The sequence below is a fragment of the Pterocles gutturalis genome, unplaced genomic scaffold (genome assembly GCF_000699245.1).
Source record: "Pterocles gutturalis isolate BGI_N339 unplaced genomic scaffold, ASM69924v1 scaffold40545, whole genome shotgun sequence".
Taxonomy (NCBI): Eukaryota; Metazoa; Chordata; class Aves; order Pterocliformes; family Pteroclidae; genus Pterocles; species Pterocles gutturalis.
In genome coordinates, this window is record NW_010144743.1 from 12,508 (window position 1) to 32,874 (window position 20,367).

General features: G+C 35.4%; 1 protein-coding gene across 1 annotated transcript in view; it reads right to left on the reverse strand.

Moving 5' to 3' along the window:
- LOC104470318 (low-density lipoprotein receptor-related protein 1B-like) overlaps positions 1-19,235 on the reverse strand; it is a gene marked incomplete at both ends in the record, with an annotated part of 28,673 nt that extends 9,438 nt beyond the window's left edge. The window contains 6 exons of the mRNA XM_010085186.1: positions 5,100-5,300; positions 10,816-10,986; positions 11,945-12,112; positions 17,095-17,211; positions 17,337-17,438; positions 19,110-19,235. Of these exons, the coding sequence (XP_010083488.1) occupies positions 5,100-5,300; positions 10,816-10,986; positions 11,945-12,112; positions 17,095-17,211; positions 17,337-17,438; positions 19,110-19,235 (885 nt within the window). The remainder of the gene's footprint in view (positions 1-5,099; positions 5,301-10,815; positions 10,987-11,944; positions 12,113-17,094; positions 17,212-17,336; positions 17,439-19,109) is intronic.
- Positions 19,236-20,367: the final 1,132 nt, after the last annotated feature.

Genomic DNA, 20,367 nt, shown 5'->3' on the forward strand with positions numbered 1-20,367 from the left:
CCCATTTCAGTATTTAAAGCTAACTGGAAATTATAACAAAATTGAATTTCAGATCAGCTAAAACAGAACAAGCATATAGACACATCATCCTCTTTTCAAAATACATATATCTAGTGATATATAATAGAGTTCACACAGCTTAGAAAAGGTTGACAGTCATTTTTTTTAACTAAATGTATACTAAGGTAAGTTATTTCTGAGTTCATCTAACTTTTATTATACCAAATTCTGAAAGGCTGAATGTAAACATGAAATTTAAGTATTTTTCAAGAACAGTTTTTTTCTTTTTTTTTTTTTCCTGTACGCTTATTATAATCTAAAAGAGTTCAAGTGCAATACATCAGCACAACTAATTTTGGAATGTGCTCCAAGAGAAACTAGGAAGAAGAGTATGAAGATATATAATTTGTATTGACATTCTATCTGAATAATGGAGCTCTGTAGTTCAATCAATACAAATTTAAACATGAGTGAAAGATTTATTTTTTGGGGAAGTCTGTAATGTAACAATACACATGCCAGAACAGCAAAAAAGCAAACTAGATGAAAACAAGAGATATGGAAAGTGAAGAAACTCTGAAGGAGAAAAACACAACACCACTTAAGTCCCTTAAGAAATGAAGAGGCTATAAGCAGAAATAAGGAAAAAACAGGGGGAACTAAGAGAAAGACATTGAAAGAGAAACTAAAAAGAACTGCTCAATTCAAGGAATTTATTTCTATATACTTCTTATTCCGTAACTCATCATATTTCTGTGGTAATTCATTAGATTCCTCTGATGAACAGATTATTTGATTTTGATATGCCATCAAAGACAAAATCACATACATTACTGCATTTTCAGCATTCACATTCCCATTATACTTCTGATGGACACTCAAGTAAAGGTTTTTACAATATTTTGAAAAAGTGAACTGCTGCATACTAACTTTACCCATTATTTCTCTGTACTAGTGAAATGTTTAACTGTATATAGGGAAGTGATATTTTAGATAGCACAAAAATGTAGTTAAGGGCAAGGTCATAATTTTCCTTTGAGTAATTTTTTTTCTCCTGGAAAAAGGATTATTAGCTACTGCTCTAATATAATACACACCTACTCCTGGTTCAAGGCATTTCCAATCACTATGACTATTCTAAGAATTACTTTATACCAACTGGTATTATTGAAAAAGTAGTTTGACATTTGGGGGACTGTTTATCTTCACAAAATCACTTTGAACTCTACTTGTAATAGCATTTATGAAAGCTTTTTTCTTTATTTTATGTGCAAGATCTCATGCACGAAGACATAAATGGTATGGACATTTTGAGGCTAACAGATTCATAAATGAGACCAAAATTGTGTTTCCTTTACCAAAATGCTGTTCACACAGTCAACAACTGAAGTATCAGAGGATCTGTTCTTCAGAGTATTTATCATGCCTTTCAAATGAAGTAAACTGAAAGGGGCCAAGATTATTTGTGACTATAAAAGCATAGGTCATATTCAATAAGGAATAATTTTGTTGCAGCTTTGATGGCATTAGGATAGTAACTTTACAGTTTGTAATGAAATGTATCATTTTTCTTCATACCAGCTGACATCACCAGTCTCAGATCATATATTGAATATTACATTCTTTGAAAAAAAATCTGTAAAAATCAATTTGTAACTTCAGATTCTCACAAACATCAGTAAACATTAAGCAGAAATAATTCATGGGCTTAAGAAAAACTGAGAAACTGCAGTCTCACTTTTCAGCACAAGTGAGTATACGTCACTTTGGGTTTTTGTCCCTTAGCTTCCAAATACTATTGGAAGTATTATACAATATTTCTATTTGCTTTAATTTAAGGTTTTGCTTCAAGCTTTCCTCCGCCAAGTTACTAACACGGTCTTAAATGATTTTCATCCTTTCATTTCTGTAACCCAGTAAGAATACCCTTGAATTACTAGAGATGTCCACAATAAAACAAATCCGATTGACCAAAAGTCAATGAGAACAAGACTAAAGCAGTGTCATAAAATAAGAATTTTACCAGTGATAAAGTTCAGACATACAGAACCACAGCAATATGCCAGTGAAGCATGATGAGTCTACTATCAGCATAGCTCAGTAACGTCTGAACAACACACGTTCCTGATCTCATACTGTAGTATTAACTATTTGCATACTATAGTAACAATTACAGACACACAAGCACTCAATTTAGAGATCATTCTGGAAATTATAACAACAGTTATTCCAGCCTGATGAACCACATTCTTAATGTATTTTAAAATATAGCTCAAAGGCAAGACGTGTAATTCATGAGCATTTGCTAAAAGCTCTTTAAGAGAACATCCATGATATAAAACTAAATTTCAGTTATTCATTGCTTTGCAAAGAGAAACATTTTTTTAATTATATGTGATAGATATTTTGGCCATAAGTAAATAATGGGCTTCATTACTATTGTAACAAAGTTCTAAAATGTTGTGCAAATTAGCTCAAACTTTGTCAAAGCAGAAAGATAAGAATTTGCCTTTTCTGAAATATGGACCATTAAGCTGGCTGCTAACTACTAAATTATTTCAGGTAACGAACTAGCATGAGTAAACTTGGGCTTTTATTTCTAGCTTACTGATTCACAATTTTTTCACGTGATTCATTTGAGGAAATGCTGAGAGTATTTGGAATAAATCAGGAATATCTCAATAATGGTATCTATTGAATTATGAAATAGCTAAATAAGTGACAGACAGTTTGGGAGATATTTCTACTCACAATTGACAAGATACTATCAAAGAATAAAAACAACAAAGAATAAAAATATGAAAGAATCCTAAACGCTAGTTTGGAAAATTTAGATAGTAAAATCAATGTTAATTTTAACTCTCTGCAGACGAGGGTGAAGATGTGATGACAGTTTATATTGCACATATGTTTGTATTTTACACAAATATTAAGCATGTGAAAAAGACATCCCTAACATGGCTTCTAAATCATGTTTCAGTACCTATCAGTAGTCAACAATGAGGGGAATGCATTCCCCTCTCCCATCTTGTGTTGGTTTTCTTCTCGATTAGTGAGCTGAGCGGCCTTACTGATGTCAAAAAACAAGTGCCAGAATGTCACAGGTGAAAAAAGAGCTTAAATCGTGAACGTTTACAGGCAGCAGATAATTGACTATATGTGTGTGAGTGCACATTCAAAATTAAACTTCTGAACCCTCAAGTGATACTGATTAATATGGTGATGTCAAAGATTGATTAATTTCTTCAAAATGCACAGTAAATCCCCCATATTTGATATATATATATACACACACACACTTACATACATATATCCCCTGTATATTAAATATACATGATAACTGTATAAATCATCAAACAACTTAGAAATTATTTGGTATTAACATTCATAGAAAGTCTTACAGGCAAGGAACTAATATTGCAATACCCTTTCATCCTGCATCAAGAATAGGGACAGCTTTAATGAGTTCTTCAGATTGCTATGAGCCCCACATTTGGATAATCCAAGCCTGTATTTCTTACTAAAAGAAAAATGGAAATAACCTCTCACTAAATGGACGTAACAGCTATTAATGTCTGGAATACTGGGAACACACTGAATTTCAACTTACCAGTACTAACGCAATTTTCTCCATCCTTACTGAGCTTCCAGCCTTCATAACATGAGCACTTGACAGTATTTTTATGCTGTTCACATACTTGACTACACTTAAGATGCTTGGTACAGTAATCCATAATCTCACAAGTTTTGTTGTCTATACTAAGACTGAATCCTGCAGGGCAGGAGCATACAATTCTTCCTCCAGGAACCACAGAACATTGATGGCTACATCCACCATTGTTAAGTGAACATTCATCTGAAATAACACAGGGGAAAACAAACAAACACACATGACATTAAGGGCTGCGAGGGCTGTAAATTATATTACAATATTCTTAAAGTCACCAGGTCAACTAAAACACATTAAAGTCCTCTAAGAATCACAAACTGAATTCCATGTTTGTTAAACAGCTTTCTATATTTATTTATTTTTTAAATTATCAAATTTGTAAGTAATCAGCATGGTAGTTTTACGGCAATCTTTCAGGATTTTAGAATGGCAGATGTACAATGTTTATACATCTTTTCAGACTTTCATGCATATTATTTTATTCACTTAATATTTAACTCACTTACATAAATTTATTATTTATTATAGAGTCAGTCCAAAGACCATTATAGGTCAACCACCTTCAACTGTGACTGAAAGCTAATGCACAGAGAAATAAGCGTACTGTCTCCTAGTAAAGACAGATCTTAGAGGGTGAAAACGCTTGCAAACATCTTCAAATGTTTTGTAACAGAATGCTGGAGATTGTAAAATATTTTATGCAAAGCAAGGTCAGTGGGGAGGGGCAAATTGTTGATACAATAAAAAAAAATATAAAATTATCTAAATTTTTCCTACAAACCATGTTTCACTTCTTATCCCTAAACCATCACTATAGCACAATACTACTGCTATAGCATTGAAAGTTCTTTTATAATCTATTAATTTTATGTTTGCATGTATTTTTTAATAATTCAATTAGGTTCTGTTATACTTCTGTCAGATTTATAAAATTATCTTTGTACATTTTTACTGAATCCAATTTTGCTGGGATAACCTATATCATCTGCCATGCCATGAAATCCTTTCAACACCACCACCAGGGAGAGACATGCTGACTCCTACAAGTCACCCCCATGCATTTCTTCATGAAGCCTTTAAATAGCTACTGACAGGATTCTATCAACCTCAGCTTCTGCAAATTACCTTAAATCCTTTCATATATACCAGAGCCTATTAATTTGTTTACCTCTAGGAGTATTTTAAGGGGTTAGGAAATGAAAAACTTACCTAAGGAACTATTTTTTCCCTTATTAGAAGAAAACTAATACTTCAAGCGCAAACCCAGTAAGATTTAAATTACATAAATATCCTCACATAGGCTACTGTGATGACATTTCAGTAAGATTAACATGAGAACTGGTTTTTTGGGCTTTTTTTTTTTTTCAATAGGAAGTACTGTGACAGACAATATCAAGAAAAATCAGGAAAATGTGTCTAAAAGAAGTACCACAAAGATCGCCTTCATCAGATCCATCAGGACAATCTCTTCTCCCATTGCAGAGCTTCTCAGGCTGTAGGCAGATGGAGGTATCATTAGCACAAGGGTATTTTGGTGGTCCACACATATAGCCCTCGCAATTATCCTCATCAGACTGATCCTCACAATCAATATCGCCATCACATAGCCACGCTTTGCTAATGCATCTCCCTTGGAGAAAAGAGACAATAAACACAGGAAATCAGACTGGGAGGAAACTTTAGAAAAAACCTTCAGTAACATTACACAGATATATTTTTTATTCTTATTTTTCTATTAATAGTACCTTGCTCTTAGCTGAACAGAAAGAAACCAACTTGTATGTATACTCTGAATCATCATCCACATCAGTGCTGACCAGTTTAATTTTCCAAACAATATCAATCCTAATTATTTCTGTGCTGAACAGAACTGCATACATGCAGGACATATCCTCATAATCTGTTAAATATACCAAATTACACTTTTTTTTTAATTTCTGCTTTTCTTCATCTCAGATTAAGTCAGATAAATGGCCAGCTTTTAGACAAAATAACTACAGCAGATGAAATTTCTCACATGACTTCAGTTTTACCAAACCAGGGTTCAGATCATTTATTTCACTCCTCAAAAGGAGAAAAAAAAAATTCTACTTTATGCTGACCATCAATGTTTAAAGATGCAACAGAATCTCTTGATTGAGAAAGGGGTTATGAGCTTTAAAAAATATACAGGTATTAAATTAGAATCACCCAAACCAGGGATTTTAATACTTGAAAAATAACCGAGATTGTGAATGCTACCACTTAGAGCTGTGAGTGTGTGTGTGCGCTCCTGTCCCAAACTATTCTTCAACTTTCAAGCATAAATTTGTTACTTGTTAGCTACTGGTTAGTAGGGGCTAGTTGTAAATTTTGATAACACCTGGACTGAACAGAAGAGGCAGGTACTTTTTTCTCCAATTAAAAAATAGAAAACAGGTAGAACCAGAGGTCAGGAAGCTGATCTTGCACTGTGTTTCTGCCTATGAACTATTTAGGTAGAGAAAAATCAGGCTGGAATGGGAAAGAAGATCCTGAAAATGTATGGAACCTGGATGCTCCCGGACTGACTGGTGATGGCCGAGACTGGCAGCTGCCAACTGCTGCAGAGCATGAACTGACACAACTTTCTGACCAACCTTCCCAGTTTAGCAGCTATCTTCCCAACAGGAAAGTGAGGCTGATTATGACTTTGCGGAGGAAGCAAGTGACTGAGTGTGTGAAATAATCAACTAGGGTAACACCCTAATCTCCTTGGTTCTTTAACAGTTAGCAGCTGGCCCTAACTGTCACTCTACTGTCTGCCATAATACAGTAGCAGATTTCAATTTAATTTAAAATAAATATTTGCTGGTTACCTTAAGATTAGCGTAATGCTTTTTGTTTGATATTTTAGTCTTTTAATCAGAGGGGTGATGTCATCCTCAGAGAATGACAATGAGGTAAAATACAGTGAAACAAGAACAATGGAAAAAAATGTTTCTGTATTATCTCACAGGGCAAATGTGAGACTGCTTTCACTTTGGCTGAAAAAAAAGTAAGAAGTGAAACTTCAGGATAATGCATACTACAGTGAGTGTGGTTTCAAACAACAGAACATAATTTTACCAGTGCAAGATCACCTGGAAAACTTAAACAGGGAGTGGTGTCAACTACAGTGAAAAGCTTTCACCATTTTCTATAGTGGCCAAAGTCCCAAATATCCTACCCTGAAAAGACAGAATTGCACAGACACAAGAAAACAAAATTTTATGCATGATATGGCTGCAGTTTGTCCTTACATGCAATCACAACTGTTTCAAAAAAGCGTCCATATTCATTACCATGTTGAAATGATCATTGATTTATTACTATAACACAGCAGTAGAATGAAAGCTAAACACCAACATCAAGCAAACCAACCAGATCCCAGAGTAAATTGACGTCGCACTTCCAGTAGAGATCCTAATCTGTTTTATATCTTTTATACATACACATACTTACAGAGGAAATCAGTTTTCCTGCCTTTCTCTTACCTTAATGAAGATATATTTTATAGAAAAAGATTCATCTTCCACTATGATAGCTGTGACACATTCCTAAGTACAATATACTTTCAAGGAATTAATCTTTGCCAAAATTATGAAGAGATGGACTTAAAGTATTATGACAGTCTTGAAAACATTACTTAATATTCACTTTTGCTTTATTGCCCCTTATTGTAACTCACATTTTCAGTTTCCAGGAACCTTTTTAGTTAAATTTAGTAACCCTTTTCTCCTCATCATAATCTGTGGGGTAGATCTACCAATGTCATCATCACCATCTTTCTCAAAAACACTTCCTTCCCAATCTTCCTCAGTATCAACTTTCTCCATTCTGTTCTACTTGTCACATACTTGTATCTTGACTTACACTCCTCATTCAGACAGTACTATTCCTGTTGCTCTCCTCTTCCAGTATCACTGCCATGATCACACCTTGACTTTATTTATTCTCGATGTATATTACTTATTTTCCATTCTAAAGATATCCTACTTCTTCCCTCATCTTCCCCCCCAATATATTATTAACATGTGATAAAATAGTACAAAATAATAGCCTACAGGGTAGCACTAAAAATGGTAAGATACAAAATTAACTGCTTCTTGAACGAAATATAAAAAACAGTAAGTATGACAAGTATACAATACAGTTCAGATCTACTGCTTACTAAACTGAAATATTCCTAGCTCTTTTTTATTTGTCTTCACAGAAGTACTTGATTACAATCCCTAGAGAAATTAGATAAATTTCTAAGTGACATTGCCCAGGTTCTGCTCTTGGTCCAGTACTACTAACTGCAAAGTAGGAAGATGGAGGAAAAAAAAAAAAAAAAAAAAAGTAGGTTCCTGTAGTACATAACTGAGTTGAAGTACATGCCTGTAATAATTTTGGAGAATGGAATCTGAATTTAAACTAGGAAGTGAGATCTTAGTCTAATCTCATTCTAGTATGATTTAAAAGAATTCTAATCTAATCTAAAACCAGAAAATAACTGGCTAGGAGGAGCCCAACAGTAGTCAATCTCAATCAGGTAGTTATTGCATCTCATATCCTACTGGGCACAAACTCTAGCATATTTTTCTTCACACATCACCACAAATAACGGTCTGATGTTCTTGAAAAAAAAAAATTAGAGACATCATTCTGAAATCTGTTAACTCAAGAGCTCTGCAGCATCTTGGTTGACTTTGGATACCGCAGCTCAAGAACTGCACAGGTTGGACAGTTCCAGTGAGACCAACAAAAACACTAAAGGTTTAAAAATTTAAACTAAAAGTAGAACACATGTGAGGGGAGAAAAAAAAAAAACAAAACTGTTTGTTTATTCATCAAAAAATGTGGTTAAGGGGACAGGTGACAGAAGTCTTTCAGTATTCAAAAGATTTTTGTATCTGTGAAAAGATGAAGACAACTAAACTTACAGCAAAGATTCAGATGAATTATTACAAAAAATGTTCAACTATTAGAGAGAAATTACTAAAAGGTTATCTATATAAGTTATAGAATATCCTCTATTGGATATTATGAGGTGGATACCAGAAAAGGGCTGGATATGTTGGCTTCTTGAGACCACCATTACTCCAAGCAGAAAAGTCATGTTTTTCTGAAGGCTGACACATGCTCTAATTGTAATATGACACACACACCTGTGGCATTGTGATGGATTAACCAGAGCCAACAAAAACTACAGCAAGGAAAGACCCTGAAGTTATTATTTACATTCATGAAACAAAAAAAAAAGAAGTAGACAAAAAAACGGGGAGTAATATTTCACCATTACTGTTCTCACCACCTGTCATTTTCCTCAGAAGGTGTTGGCTGTTTCACCTCCCCCCATGCACGTGTTCCTAGCCAGACCCATCATGTGCTGTATTAGGAATCAGATGTCAACACCTAGCAATCTATAAGGGGAGAACTAGACAATTTCTCTTCATCTGACCACTTCTCATAAATGTGGAAGCCAAACTTTCTTTAGAATAATCCACAGAGAAAATGATGTTTATTCTGAAACCTGAGAGGATCATGACAGGAACTATTTCTCAGAAAAAAACATTTTTAGTCATTTGTCTCACCATATGGAACTAAACTGAAAAGTAGCTAAACAAAAATTTGCTTTCTCTGTTTTCTGCTCCAGTGCATTACCAACATGCCCTCCTCCTGAACAGCAGTTTTGCTGCTTCCAGGACTGATGGAAGGAAAATAGTGAAAGAAAAAAAAAAATTATGGATGAAACTGTCACAACTGATTCCTAAAGGGATGTTTCCACACAATCAACAAGCACGATTGCATTTTCCTCTTAATCAATGCCTTTTTTTCTTCTGTATTTATACATGGCAGCTAGAGAAGTCACGATTCATCCTTCATCCTGCAAACTGACTAAGATGTTGCCTTCTTTGTGCACGATTGTAAACACTGATAAGTGTATAATGAAGCAGCGCAGTTTCAGGTATTTTCCCCATATAAGCACTAGGAAAAAGACAGTGTCAAGTGTACCTCCTGTGCCAGGGTCTCTATCAGTCTTTTAGTAGAACAGTCCGCTTTCTGAACAAGTGAATAATCCCTTTTTACCTATTGAGGATACTTCATTTAACAGCTACTTGTTCTATACATCTTTACGGAAACTGTAAGAACACAAAAGGAAATGCTTGTTGTTGATGAAGTTCAGTACTCCATATTTATTTATCTGGACATTATGATTTCTAGAAAATCCATGTAGCAGGAAATCTCCAAGCATTTCCAGAACACCCCAAAGTAGTCCGCGTATTAAAAAAAGGAACTCTGTTCATACTGTATATTCCAATAAAGTATCTTCCTATATCCATACACATTCCAAATACTTTTGGACAGAGCTGATGTAACTAGACTGCAGCGTTTATCATGTGTAGCTATAACACAGACATTATGATGGGTTCTCCTTTCCTGTAATGACTGTAGTTGCCTAATGGCAACAATATTACTACTTATCCTGAATTAAATTTTGCCTTTAAAAGTTATTTTACCCCCAATATTTCATTAAGCTTTGAAAGAAATTGTAAAAAGATTAATACAATGCTGACATATATTAATTTATTCCTTAACTGCACCGTCTCATAAGATGTACCATTTAAGCATTATTTTGCAAAATATCCTCATATAAAGACTTCACGTTCTTTTCACATTTTTTAATGAAGTATACTGAGCAAAATTTGATTTTAAACATTTGCAGAGAATGCATTTTTCTTCTGCTATTGAAGTGCTGTAGTTCTAATTCTTTGAAGTCTTCTAGCTAATTGCTTTATACTATTTCAATCAACTTATTTCTAGGGCCAAAGACAGAAAATAGAAGAAAAAACCTGGACTTTGAAGTACTATTAAATGCTACATTTAAGTATTTGGTTTGATGTACTATCACACAGAAGAGTTTCAGCTTTAAGTAGTCTCAAATCCCATCCATTTGATATTGTAAATCAGAAAAAAAGTTTAGTGGAAATATATTAATATTATTTTCCTGGTATGAGTACAATAAGTGTAATCTCCTCAGTAGTATTAAACATTAAAAGCAGTATTCAAACAGTAGATATGTGATCAAATCACACAGACACACACACATAATGAGTAAATGAGAGCAAAACATATCTGCAAGCATATACCTGTACTCTTACAGGAGAACTTTGTTTTTTCATCACATAGCCGTATAGTTCCATTACAGCCTTTTTCATCACTACCATCTTCACAGTCCTTTTCTCCATCGCAGCGCCACAACTCAGGAACACAGTTCCCATCAGGACTGCACTGAAACTCCTTCCCATTGCATCTTCCAGAAGACTGAGTTTCTTAGAAAAATAAGAATTACATTTAAGAAGTTGCTTATGTGAGTTTTTTTCCATGCCAAGCCTACAATTACTTATAATCCTGCTTCCTAACCAAAGCGAAAAATCAGTACAACACTCACAACTCACTATTCCTTCCTAACTCATGACTGCAACACAAGGTTCAGACAAGCTCTTTGTTATCCTGCTCACTCCCTTCACTCCCCGCTCCACCACAGGCTCAATGTACATTAATTAATTCCCCCCCCCCCGCCCCCCCCCCCCCCACCTCAGGCCTGGGGGGAGGCCCACGGCGGTGAATGAATTTGGAGATGTAAGGAGGGACAAAGCTGATGAAGTTTTCCTGGTGCTTTGTAAGCCCTGACTCTCACCCTCAAGCTACATTCCTCCGTCTTCATTTATCTTTTTTCCAGCAAGGTCCATCTCCTGCCTCACAGACCACGAAAGGCCACAGCTCTGCTCTAACTGACACAAGCGTTCTGGCCCCGACACCCGCCTGGCTTGTGCTATTCCAGCACTGTTAGATAGTTCTAGCTTTTCTGAATTCCGCTGCAATGAACTTCAGTTCAGTGCAGCTCTGGAATCAGTCTTGAATGTTCCAAAACATAAACTATATGATTTTAATTATTCATCACACACTTAATTCTCTGTTTTCTAGATGATGGCTTTTTCAATTTTATCCTTGCCCTCCTTTTCCCAAACTATTACCACTGTGAGCATTTCCTATATTTCAAAATGTATTAACAATAACATGTACTTTAAAGTAATTATAAACTTCTTCTATGATACACTTCTGTACTATCATATTGACAAATTTTCCATTCCAACCTTTACCCTGGTTAAAATAATTTTCTCTTTTTCCCCTAGAGTGTACATAGGTCCTCTATATTTATAATAAAGTATTCTCTGCTTATATAAGCATTAAAATCTAGGAAGAAAACAAAAACAAACCAAAACTAACCTTCCTTGTTGCAGTTTGTTTTGGTTTCATCACTGAAATCTCCACAGTCATTGTCACCATCACACGCCCAGTGACTTGGGATACATCGACCATTATAACATCTGAACTGATCAGCAGAACATGAGTGAATACAGCCTAGTTCATCACTTCCATCACCACAGTCATCATCTGCAAATTTTAATTTTTTTATTATTAAAAAAATAAAAGAAGTGAGGAGAAAAATATATTTCCAAAAGGCAGAGAAAAATAACCCGCAGTAAATAAAACAGTATGTTTACTACCCATGGGCATATGGTAAAATTCTTTCTAATGCAAGTAATTCCTTAACTCTAATTTAGCAACAGCGCTTGTCTCTGTCATTTCAGATAGTCTAACCCCTTATACTTATTCAGTTATTCAACCACAGACACCAGCAAGCATGAGAAGGCTGTAGATTTTCCTGATTTCTTCAGTCATGTATAACTACATAGGCTTACAAACAGTGATTTTACTTTATTTTCTGCAATTTTTTAACTTTGTTAAATACACACAGAAAGAGCTTCATATAAACCAAAACGAAAACCTGAAGTCATAATTTCTTTTCAATAGCATTACAAATGTTAGAAATGTTGTTTCCATTCACTTGCAACAGTGCAAGGTTGAAAAAAGATGGCAGCTGAAAAATCAGGGTGGAATGTAGTTTCTCATTACTCTAATGTTGTCAGCATTACAACAATTGTAAGGCAATTCTCACAATTTGAATGTGATCGCCAAGGGAGGGAAAGGATAAACATGTTAGGTAAACACTAAAGGGTCTCCCTGCACTGAATTTCAGTAAGCTTACTGTGATAATTTGGTGAACCTGTCCATTTACAACTACGAATTCCTCTCAGCCTCATAAAATTATAGTAATATCAAATGCTATAGTGGCTGAAGAACCAATCCAATGTTATTAGGACTGGCATGGCATCACTGCCACATCACAAAGTCTGAGAAAAGCTTCATTTGAACAGCTGCCTTCCAAATATATATTCTTTCAGATAAATGAAATAGCTATATCTTCCTGCCCTTCCCTCCTGAGGGATGCTATTTACTAAATTGTCCTTGCCCACAAAAACCAAAAAGCCTAGGTAGTTGGGTCACTGGAACTATTTTGTATTCCATAAGTAGAAAATACTTTCATATGCAATAGCTTAGATTTTTTTTTTTTTTTTTAGCAATGAAAGATTACATCACACTTCATTCTACAGAATATACGATTTGTAACTATTATTATATCCACTTCATCATTCCTCACGTGAAGCTCCAACACTGTGGCTCTCTAGGTCAGCTCAGTAATTTAAAAAGACTATATTTATTCTCTGACCACTTACCTGCCAAACTGGCAATATCAGTCTCAGAAGAGAAGAGTGAGTATCAAAGTAATATTTATGTAATATCTACCATATTCATTTCAGATATACAGCACTTGATACTTGCCTGAATCACAGAGCCATTTGCTGCTAATGCATCTTCCATTTTTGCATATAAATTGAGTTAGTGGCTCACACGTTGGGAATTCTGTGAAAGTGTTCAAAAAGAAATAAAAACTATTTAATGTATATCCTATTTAGTAATATTCTTCCACCCTCTCATTCATATACATTACACAATTGAATTGTATAAAACTTTTGCACCTGCCAGATACTTAATCTGGAGGAGAAAAAAAAGTGACACACCAAAAAGAGAGGAAAAAAAGGTTTTTTTAACTGTAAATACTAGTCTAAACCCTATCCTTCCTCAACACAGACCATTGAAATGCATTATTCGGTGTCATATAACATAGTCCTATATTCCCATCAGACCAAGGCTGTCTTTGCCATTAAGCATGCTAATATTTACTACAAAATTTAGCTTCATGACTGATACAAACTGTATTTTCAATGTATTTATCAATGGTCTGGATGCAGGAGTTGAATGCACCATTAGTAGGTTTACTGATAATACCAAACTGGGAGGGGGGGTTGACTCTCAAGGGACAAGAGGCCTTGCAGAAGGATGCAGACAGATTGGAGAATTGGGCTACGATTAATGGGATTAAATTTAATCAATAAAAATGCCGGATTCTGCACCTAGGATGGAGTAACACTGGGCACAAGTATAAAGTGGGGAGAGGAGTGGCTGGAGAGCAGCCTTGCAGAAAGGGAACTGGGGGTGCTGGTTGACAGCAGGCTCAAGGGGAGTCAGTGTGCCCTGGCAGCCAAGAGGGCAAACCACATCCTGGGGGCATCCAACACAGTACAACCAGCCCATCAAAAGAGGTGAATGTGCTGCTGCATTTAGCCTTGGTGAGGCCTCATCTTGAGTACTGAGCGAAATTCTGGGCCCCACAATTTAAGGAGGATGCGAAGGTCCTTGAACGCATCCAGAGGAGGGCAACAAAGCTGGTGAAAGGGCTGGAAGGCACATCCTGTGAGGAGCAGCTGACGACTTTGGGCTTGTCTAGTTTGGAGAAAAGGGGGTGGGGGGGGGGCTCACTGCTCTGAGGAGAGGAAGAGGAGAGGGAGGGGCTGATCTCTTCTCCCTGGGATCCAGCAATAGGACACGTGGGAATGGTTCAAAGATGCACCAGGGGAGGATTATACTGGACATTAGGAAGCATTTCTTTACCGAGAGGGTGGTCAAACACTGGAACAGGCTCCCTAGAGAAGCTGCCAATGACTGAAGCCTGTCAGTGTTAAGAGGTGTTTGGACAACGCCCTTAATAACACGTTTTAACTCGGTCAGACCTGAATTAGTCAGGCAGCCAGACGAGATGACTGTTGTAGGTTCCTTCCAACTGAAACAGTCTATTCTATTCTAAACAAATGACACAGCCAGGTATGTACGTACCACCAACATGCTGAACAGCGCTCGTACCCGTTCACTTTGGAAAACACAAGATCTACTTTACAAAACCTGGCAATTCGTAGGAAATAAACTGAAAGTCTAACTTGATTCAAAAGGAATAAGGAAGAGCCCAAATTCTCTCCACAGACCATCAAGAAAATAAGACACCTCTCAGTAACTGATACCTAACGCAATCCAAAGATGACAACGTGAACAATCTGCTTGAACTGCTACTTAAAGGCAAGTTTGTCCTTCACTGAAGGATTTCAGGTTGGAAGTTCCTACACACTTCATCCTAAATGCAGCAGAAAGAAATGTCCAAGATGGTTCACAGTCTGTCAGCCACACCAAAGATGCCCGAGATTAGAACAAATCTCCAGTTAGATTCCCTATTTGGGTGCTCTAACTACATTGGGTGGTTCTAGTGTTGTTACAAGTGGGCTGACAAAGCTAAGCTTCACAAATATTTTGACAATTAGGCCATGCAATCAGTCTGTACTGAAGGGTTTTTCTAAACTTTTAATACATGCTGAATAAACATAACATTTCCACAGTAAAATAATAGAAATATTTAGTCAATGAACTTCCCACTTGGGTTTGTTGTCTCATGCAGTCTTTGGTGCAGATAATGTTTCAAAGTTAATTCAAAAGCTTGCTCTCCACTCTCCCCCCTTGCCCCAGCTCTCCAGAAGCTCACGGAAAGCTTGGCTTAAAAAGAAGTCACACATCAAGCACCAAACCAAAACAGCTACATCAAATACTAAAATTTGGAGATCACCAAGAACATCATAAGACTGAAGTAATTATTCTTCTTCTTCAACACAAGGAAAGGGTGGGAAGAAATGTTAACACTGATGACAACACTTGTCAATTACTCCTAGAGTTGTTTTTTTTTTTTAATTTGTTAAATAATAATTAAAAAAAAATAATCTGTTTTTCTTGTGGGAACACATTGCGGTGACAACAAAAATCTGTTCCAAGTCAAATATGGTAGATGTGCAAGTAAATCTGGTTGTATCTTAAGAAAAAGCATATGCAATATGATACTAGCATCATCTTTCCAGTCCTGCTCACCCCAGCTTATGCCCATGTAAGTATGCTTAAGTTCTTGAATCAATAGGAGCCAAAATTTATTCATAGTTGAAGAGTGGTACAGTTAAAAAAAAAACTATTTTTTTCTCACTCTCCACTACAAGTGCTTTGTAGGTATTGAGATTTCTGCAGAAGAAACCTGCTATCAGTAATAGAACTTCAATAACTCTACTGAAAAGGTTTACAGCAGTATTAAGTTCCAAAAAAGCCAAAAAAATTGTAATGTTTTATCAACTACATTGCTTCCATAGTTTGATTTTGATTAAGAAACAGCATATTTTTTATAATAGTGAATCAAACTAGAATAAAAGCTATATCTCAGAAAAACAGACGTCTAACTTCTAAGTATCCTAACAAGTACACTTAGATTTTTTTTTTTTTTTTGCACAACCTGTCACTTCACATTTACATGGCTGATGCTACTAAAATAATCAGTCAGCATTCTTTCTTGAAAACTCTTGAAAAGTCATTTCAGAAACATATCCTATTATATCGTGACACATTTACTAATTTATATTAGTAAGTAAAATAATATATATATAAAAAAAAAACTTATAAACAGGGAACACCCTGATACAGTATTTTGCAGACAGCTCGCTGACCCTTTTGCTCTCAGACTCACAGCAGTTACCTGTGATCTACCAAACAGGTGAAGGCGATCATGCTGACTGATAAAAACCTTAATTGCTTGGAAGCAGCTGATTAGAGAGAGTGCACCTCCCTTTGCAATATCTCAGCAAAGCAGTAGTCAGTGGAGCTGTTGATGCTCTCTCATGATCTAACCAAGAAAGACTATTTTTTTTTTTTCTGCAAAATACAACATCAAAACATCCTCCTATTTGGACTTGAAACAGTTCAATTTTATTGACAACTAGAACACATTGAGGGCACCCGTGTGAAGAGGTATGCAGTTGAGCTAAATATCAATTTTTGAGGGTGACAGTATTTGATAATGGGCTGTAAATTAGAAAAGATATTAGAATATTTGGTATTGTAGTTAAAAACTCAACAGAAAATGCATCCTTTGCTTTGAGTTTATTTATTAATCAAATGATATTTGCCATTTCCAAAAGAATATTATCAGTTCATATAAAACCAAAAAGGCCTCTCATACTTTTTCTATCCCTCAGTTCATGTGAAAAGTGATCCTCATATGTTTAACTTCTTATAGATTAATTTTACTTTTTTCCCCTAACAGAAAATTTACTTACCGCAGGATGTCATCTCGTCAGTTCCATCTCCACAGTCGTCCTCCCTGTCACACAGCCATGACGTCGGAATACAGCGTCCATTGCCACAAGAAAATTGGTCAACCTGGCACGTTCTTGCTGTCAAGACAAAACACTCCAAAAATGCAAGGGAAATGGACTAAATCTGTTAGGTCTCTTGGTGCATGCCTGTACGTAGAAGTTGCAAGGCTGGAAGGCATCTCCTGGCCTGCTACTTGTTTTACCTGATCTGACTAAACATCGTTCACCTGCTTTGGTTTCAGAAAAACTGAGGTAGCCTGCAGGACTGTGTTCTACCTCTGTTATGTAGAATTCTGTAGCGGTTTCTTCAACATATGAGAACATGAAGTTTTATACGTAATTATACAAAACTAGGTGATAGAAGAACATTAATGTTTGATAAAATAACAGTGCTAGAAGTAAACAAAAATCAGGGCAAAAAAATGTCTAACTTACAATTGGAATATTAACAAACTGCATTTCATAACATAAACAATGATCTAGTGAGATTAATATTTACACAGAAAAATGGTAATACAGCATGTGTGTGATGTGCCTGGCCTCACTCTTCTTAGAATATTTGCCTTTGCAATTATGCAACTGTAATGATCCATTAAAGGAAATTATGTTTTTCTTTTGAAGAAATAAAGATCACTAACAGAAATCATGCTATGTAACTACATAAATTACCCTGAAAGATGATGAACAGTAAAACTTCAATAAAAGTCTAACATATGAAACTGACATTACTTATAATTTTGTTTATTCAAAATGTGAACCCATAACTTCAATGCCGGTGACAGTGACACAGATTTTGATTCCAAATTTAAGCTTTTAGAGTTCATATGTATGTGATTCCATACTTTTAAAAAAATAACAGATACTTCAGAAACCCTAATAATCAAAAGAATAGTTCTTCATTTGGTATTCTCAAATACCACTTTCCTTTTTCTTCGCAGAAATGGGCCAAAATACAATAAAATATTAGAAGTTTAAAATATTTCAAAAAATTATATTTTAAACATTAATAGTGTTTGCCACTGCAGGAACAAAAAGAAAAACAAGAATACAAAATTCAGCTCACAGCCAACTGACATAGGGATGTAAAATATGGTCTGGAAATCAGACTCTTATCCCACAAACAAACAGTAGAATGTCAAAGGATATGAAGACATACAACAATCCACAATAACACAGCAGAGCTGATATGGCCACTATAAGTCTGCATTTGCCCCAGAGGGCTTCTAACCAAACCACACAAGTAACAAAGTGAACAGGTTATTGCACATATGAAAATTTAAATCGAGGAAAATGAGTTCAGGGAACACTTTAACACACAATGCATGCTGTCTATCACTGCATTTCAGTTTAAGACAGGAATCAGCTTATTGATGACTGATATTTTTGTACGTCAGATATTTCAGGACTGTTTAGTGTACTCTACTGACCAGCAGTAAACATCAGTTCCATACAAGCAAGGACAGACTTGGAACTCCATGATTTATTGTAGTGGAACAAGCAAAGAATCTTCATCTTGGTATTTCCTTAAAAATCCACTATACGGTTAATAACTTAAAAATGAAAACAATTTCAAGCTACCAAGGGGAAACTGAGTAACTAATTATGGTTTTGTCAGCATAAAATAAAATTTACTAGTAACACGGCACACACATCACAGCATGTTAACAATCAAAATTCTAACTGCCAAAAAAGATTTAGCAGGGACAAGCTTGTACCTAAGCAGTGCTTTGACAGTCAACCCTTGTGGATAGATTAAGTGCTGAATTACTTTGGAAAGCACAGTCAAGTACAAAGATTAAGTAAAATATAATTTATATTCCAGGCTTAGAGGCATCAAAATCTGAATTAATTTAAAATGGCAATAATCAGATTACTAGTAGTGGACTGGTTCAATTCAGTTCAGTTCAGAGTAGTCTTGAACTATTTACAGAACTCGAGTAAGAGAACTTGTATGCATAACCAAGTAAAATTTTTACCTGCACAGGTTTTATTTGATTCATCTTCGTTATTACCACAATCGTTAGCTCCATCACAAAGCCACCTCTTGGGAATGCAGCGATTATTTTGGCACTTAAACTGATCATCAGGACAACTATGATTGACTGGGGAGAAAAAAATAAAGTTTTTCTCCTAAGAATGTAATCAGAGAAAAACAGATTAAAATAATGCATTAAATGGTATTCCCTGGTGATGCAGTTAGTATGGTTATCCTGTATATAATCACCATGATATAAAAATTGTTCAGCAAACCAGTCAATTAAAAATATTGCAGTACTTCAATCATAAATTAAACAATACATAGTAAAGATTCTCCTATCACACTAGTGTCAATATGGAGATCCTCTCCTATTAACTACTAGGTGATAAAAGGTAGCAGCACTTTACAATTCTGCTATTTCCTTTTTTAAAAAAAAAAAAGTCCGCAATCAGATTTAATCAAACTGATGAGGTTTGCAAACTGAAGTGCATATAAACAAAACAAAAAAAAAAACCAAAAAAAAAACCCCCACACCAAAGGGAGCACATGCAAGTTGCTAAGTGCATATCCAAAATATTATACCACAGTGAGCAGGGATTTGGGCAGGTTATAAAATGCTTCTAAAATGACGCACATTACTGCCAATGGCCACGTATAGATCTGCTGTTTCCTTACCATGAAATTGTAAGTGTCAAAAAATGAAATATTCAACACAGCGTAAAACTGACAAAAAAATCCGGTATTCAAGAGTGAACAAGGTATCTCACAAACATGTTTTTGCTAGCTACCAAGTATAATGGGAAGGATGAAGAATGAATGCACAGAAATTATATCAATACTACTGGCCTGCTCTTGAGGCTGTAGTAAGTATGTTCTGCTTCTTTTACGCTATGAACAAGATGTATTATTAGCAGATCTTGGTAATCTTGATCCAGGTAAGAGCAGTAAACTACACACAGTTTCACATGCTGGGTTAAAATAAATCTCGAGCTATTTTCCGCCTACTCAGCCATCCACAGTCCCTTTTTTAAAAGTTTAACATATATCTGGAAACAAATGGTATTTCAAATGAAAGGACGTCTTGCAGGTTTATCCTTGACATTTCAGTAGCTTTTATCTTTGACCTTTCTACCTATTTTTCCTACTGAAAACAACACAGAGCGAGTGTGATACCAATAGCACATGAAGACTTCATGAGTGTTTTGTGTGGAGCGTGCCACTAACATTGGAAGGAAATAATAATTAATTAATAAATA